Source organism: Hipposideros armiger, unplaced genomic scaffold (genome assembly GCF_001890085.2).
Source record: "Hipposideros armiger isolate ML-2016 unplaced genomic scaffold, ASM189008v1 scaffold_1942, whole genome shotgun sequence".
NCBI classification, from domain to species: Eukaryota; Metazoa; Chordata; class Mammalia; order Chiroptera; family Hipposideridae; genus Hipposideros; species Hipposideros armiger.
In genome coordinates, this window is record NW_017733292.1 from 418 (window position 1) to 4,365 (window position 3,948).

At 49.5% G+C, this 3,948-nt stretch overlaps 1 protein-coding gene across 2 annotated transcripts in view; it reads left to right on the plus strand.

The window, feature by feature from the left end:
* Positions 1-478: 478 nt before the first annotated feature.
* GOSR2 (golgi SNAP receptor complex member 2) overlaps positions 479-3,948 on the plus strand; it is a 26,495-nt gene continuing 23,025 nt past the window's right edge. For both annotated transcript variants that reach the window (XM_019634790.1, XM_019634791.1), the window contains exon 1: positions 479-575. In XM_019634790.1, the coding sequence (XP_019490335.1) occupies positions 547-575 (29 nt within the window). In that variant the 5' untranslated portion in view covers positions 479-546. The remainder of the gene's footprint in view (positions 576-3,948) is intronic.

A 3,948-nucleotide genomic window follows, 5' to 3' on the forward strand; every position in this document is an offset into this window, starting at 1 on the left:
ATTCATTTAATAGAGATTTATTGGCTGGATAAATGGGGTGAGAGGGTAGGTGGGCGGTAAGTGAGCAGACAAATTCAAGACAGGAGAAGCTTGTGCCAGAGACCCCTGTGAAGGGCGAACCATTCCAAACCACAATTAAGCAGTTTAACGACACAGCAAGCAGGAACCCTCCCAGCCTTCTTACAGCAGAAAAGCGCAGGTATCGGCCCATTAGCCTCTAACCTTGCTCTAAGGACCTCACGGCAGTACTCTGCGACTGCCCTGTCGAGTGCCTAATTCAATCCTGGAGACAGACTCTCGCCAAAACCTATATCTCTTCATCCTCCGCCTGAGCTCGAACCCCTGACTTATTAACCCTCTTCTCCCGGTCTCGTTTCTCGTTCCCCTTCCTTTCCTCGTAACCACCATTAGTAAGGCGTGTGTAGGGGCAATCCTAGTCTCTAAGGGAGGGAGGGAGGGTCTTGCGGCCGGAAGCCGGAAGCCGGAAGGAGGGCTGTGAGTACGTGGTCCGGGAAAGCCGGAGCCGGACCCCGGGGGGCCGGCGACATGGAGCCGCTGTACCAGCAAACGCACAAGTGAGATCGCGTCGGGGCACGGGCGGGGCGAAGTCAGGCTGCGTGAGGCCGGCCTCCCGGGCTGTGGCCCTAGGCATCCGCCAGTGTGGAGGTCGAGTCCTTCAGGCCGGGCGCAGCAGGGGGCAGCTCGGAAGTGCTCGGACCGAGGGTCAGGCCTGGGTCCTGAGACGTTGGCTCCTGTGATCGTGGACTGTGACTACCTGCTGGGTAGACTAGGTGAAGGGAAAGTCGCACCTGCAGGATATAATACTTTGTTCCGCACCTGCCAACTCAGTGCTCCGGGTTGGCAGAGCTCGTGGGGAGACAGGGCCCCTGAACATAGGAGTTTGCTGTTTAGTTGGGAAAGTCAGAGAATACCAAAAAAAGAGCTAACGTGTGGCAGGATGAAAGGGAGGGTAAAAGGCGCAGTACAAAGAGGATCAGCTTAAGCAACTTAGAAGGCTCCAGCACTGGGCGAGTGTCAGAAAGTTTCTTATAGCTGGCAGCTCCCAAACGATACCAGTCTCTACTCTTGGTTGACTGTAATCTTGTTGCTGCTACATTGTGATATTTTTCTTTTATTCTGATTTGGTTTGTACTAAAGAGCAGATTTTATGGTACAAAGAAATTGTTGTATGAGTAGCACTAAGTATTATTACTTGTTATTCATATCAAGTTACAGGTTACCTTTAAGGAAATTGAGTTTTGACTTAGGTATTCATGACCTAAATTCGTTGGTAGTGTCCTTTATTCATATTGCCCTGCATTTTGGGAACTTGCAGAGATGTAGTTGTGTTTGGTAATAGGGACCATGCCTATCCTGTTACTTTGGGGGAAAAATTTATGATTTATTTAATTTTTTTCCTTTGATACAATATATATAACATAAAATTTACCATTTTAACCATTTCTAAGTGTAGAATTCAATGGCATTAAATACTTTCACAATATTGTGTTTGTCACACAAGCTATCCATTTCCAGAACTTTTTCATCAGCCCGAACAGAAACGCATGTACCCATTAAGCGTCACCTCCCTGTTCCTCCCTCCCAAGCCCCTGGTAACCTCTGTTCTACTCTGTGTCTCTGAATCTACCTACTCCAGATGGCATGTAAGTGGAATCAGACAATATATGTCCNTATACATATACAGGTGCTGAAATATGGGTTCTCTGAAAAACTGGCTTCTGAGCTAAGAGGAGGAGGGCATTTGAGGAAGAGAGAACTAAAGTGGGAACAAGTGTGGCCCATTTTAAAAACAGCAAGAAGGCCAGGGTGGCCGGAGCTAGGGCAGGAGGGGGATGACTGAATGGAGACCCTGAGGAAGGCAGGGCCCCGTTACACAGAGTGAGCAGTCTGCAGGAGGGACTTGATTTTTGTGTCCGGTGCAGTTGGCTTCCATGGGAAGATTGCTTAGACCTCTTGTGTGAGGGGGCACCAGAAGGGAACAGCAGGACCCCAAGAATAGATCTAGTCCATTAACGCCCATGGCAGTCGGTTTCCTCCACAATGTCTGGGTGCCATGCTTTTGTCTCTGGCTGGGCTGAGTTGAGCAAGATTTTTTTCCTCTGATTCCATCTGGGGCCTGCGATGGACCCAGCTGGATAAGCAGCCTCCCTCCCTGAATGCGGCCTTGAAAGCATCTTCCTTGTGGTCGAGCCATGTGGAGCCCATGAGGTTAGGCAAATCAAATAAGACAGCAATTAAACTTTTTCCTTTGCTTTCGATCAAGCCCAGTCTTTGGCTGTGAAGTGTTTGCAGAAATGGAGGCTCATAGATGCCTACTTGTACAAAGCCTGTCAGAAACGAGTGGGGGAAGGCTATGCACTGGAACAGACAGCTTCCTCACAGGTGTAGGGTTCAGAGAAGTTCACTGGACACCTCGATCCTGCGCGCGCGTACGTGTTGTGTTGTGTTGTGCGTGTGTGTGTGTGTGTGTGTGTGTGTGTGTGTGTGTGTGTAAGACCGAGATGGAGAGAGAGAACGCTGTGGCAGGAAGTTTTCACTTGGCCACATTTTAACAACAAACAAGGAGCAGTTTGTGGCCAAGCAGTCAGTGTAGAGGGAAAAACAAACAGACAGAGCAGGGGGTTGAGAAAGTCAGGGATGGGTTTCTCAAGCTGCTCCTGGGGTGTGGGAAGAAACACAAAACGCTGGGATCTGGTTGCCAACAGACACTACGAGTATCCAGCTCCCCTTCTTCTGGGTAAAAGAACCCTAGTTCTTATGAGACACCCAGCCTCCCTAGGGAAGGGAACTCTACCTGCAGTTAAGGGTGTGGTCATCGCTTTTCTTCTTTCGGAGGTTAATTAGAGCATGGGCAAGTGATGCAACACTAGCCAATGAGAGTCGAAGGCAAGTTCTGCTGGGGCTTGTGGGAAAGGTCTCCTCTCTTAAAAAGGGTTTCAAGAACAAACGGTTCCTCTTCTGCTTCAGTTATTTACAGTATAGCCTGCAGGACTCAGATATGTGGCAGTCACTTTGAGGTGAGCTGGCAGGCACAAAGATAGGAAAAATTTGAAGCTCCTAGGGTCAGCCCGCACCTCCAGAGAGTGAACACCTCCTGAAATTTTGTGTCCTTGGGACCTGGCTTGCCTCATCCTGGTCCTGGCTCTAAAACCCCATGCTCCTCCAACCGAAAGCCTGTCTTGAATGCCCTCATACCCCACTCTGAGACTGTGGACCTGAGGGACCTCAGAGGAGCCTATCTGGAGAACTGGGGACCCACTTATGCATCAGTATGTGCCAGCCCTAGGTGTCAGGCTGGCAGGGGTGAGTGGGTGGGAGAAGTTCTATCCAAGTCAGCTGTCTGCCCTCAGGCACCTGCGTTCTCATAGGGGAGCCGAAGGGGAGAACCTAGACCAGCGCTGTTCCACGGAAACATAGCACAAGCTATAAATGTGAACCCAATGTTTCATTTTAAATTTCTAGAAGTCAAATTCAAAAAGGAAAAAGAACCAGTTGAAATCCATTTTAATAACATTATTTCAACATGAATCAATGTAAGAAAGTATTGAGATATTACATATACTTTGTGTACTCCTTTTTTGAAAGCTGGTGTGTAACTTACACTTACAGCCCAAGTCGACTCGCACTAGCCACACTTCAAGTGCTCAATACCTAGTGTGGCGAGTGGCAAGTGTATTGGACAGCGCAGCCCGAGACCATGTGGCTCGGACCATGGGGACAGCACCTTCATCCCAAGGAGAGAAAAAAACAGGATGCGCCAAGGCATGGCAGGTTTGGGGGCCTTGGAGAGGAGCTGAGAGATGTCTTCTTGGAGACTTTTTGATCTCTGCCCTTCCAGGATCCCTGTCTGCAGGGCATTGCTATGTGTGTGTCACCCAAGAGGCAGTGTGAGCTGGGGAGCTGAGCACTGGACTGGAGTCAGGACGT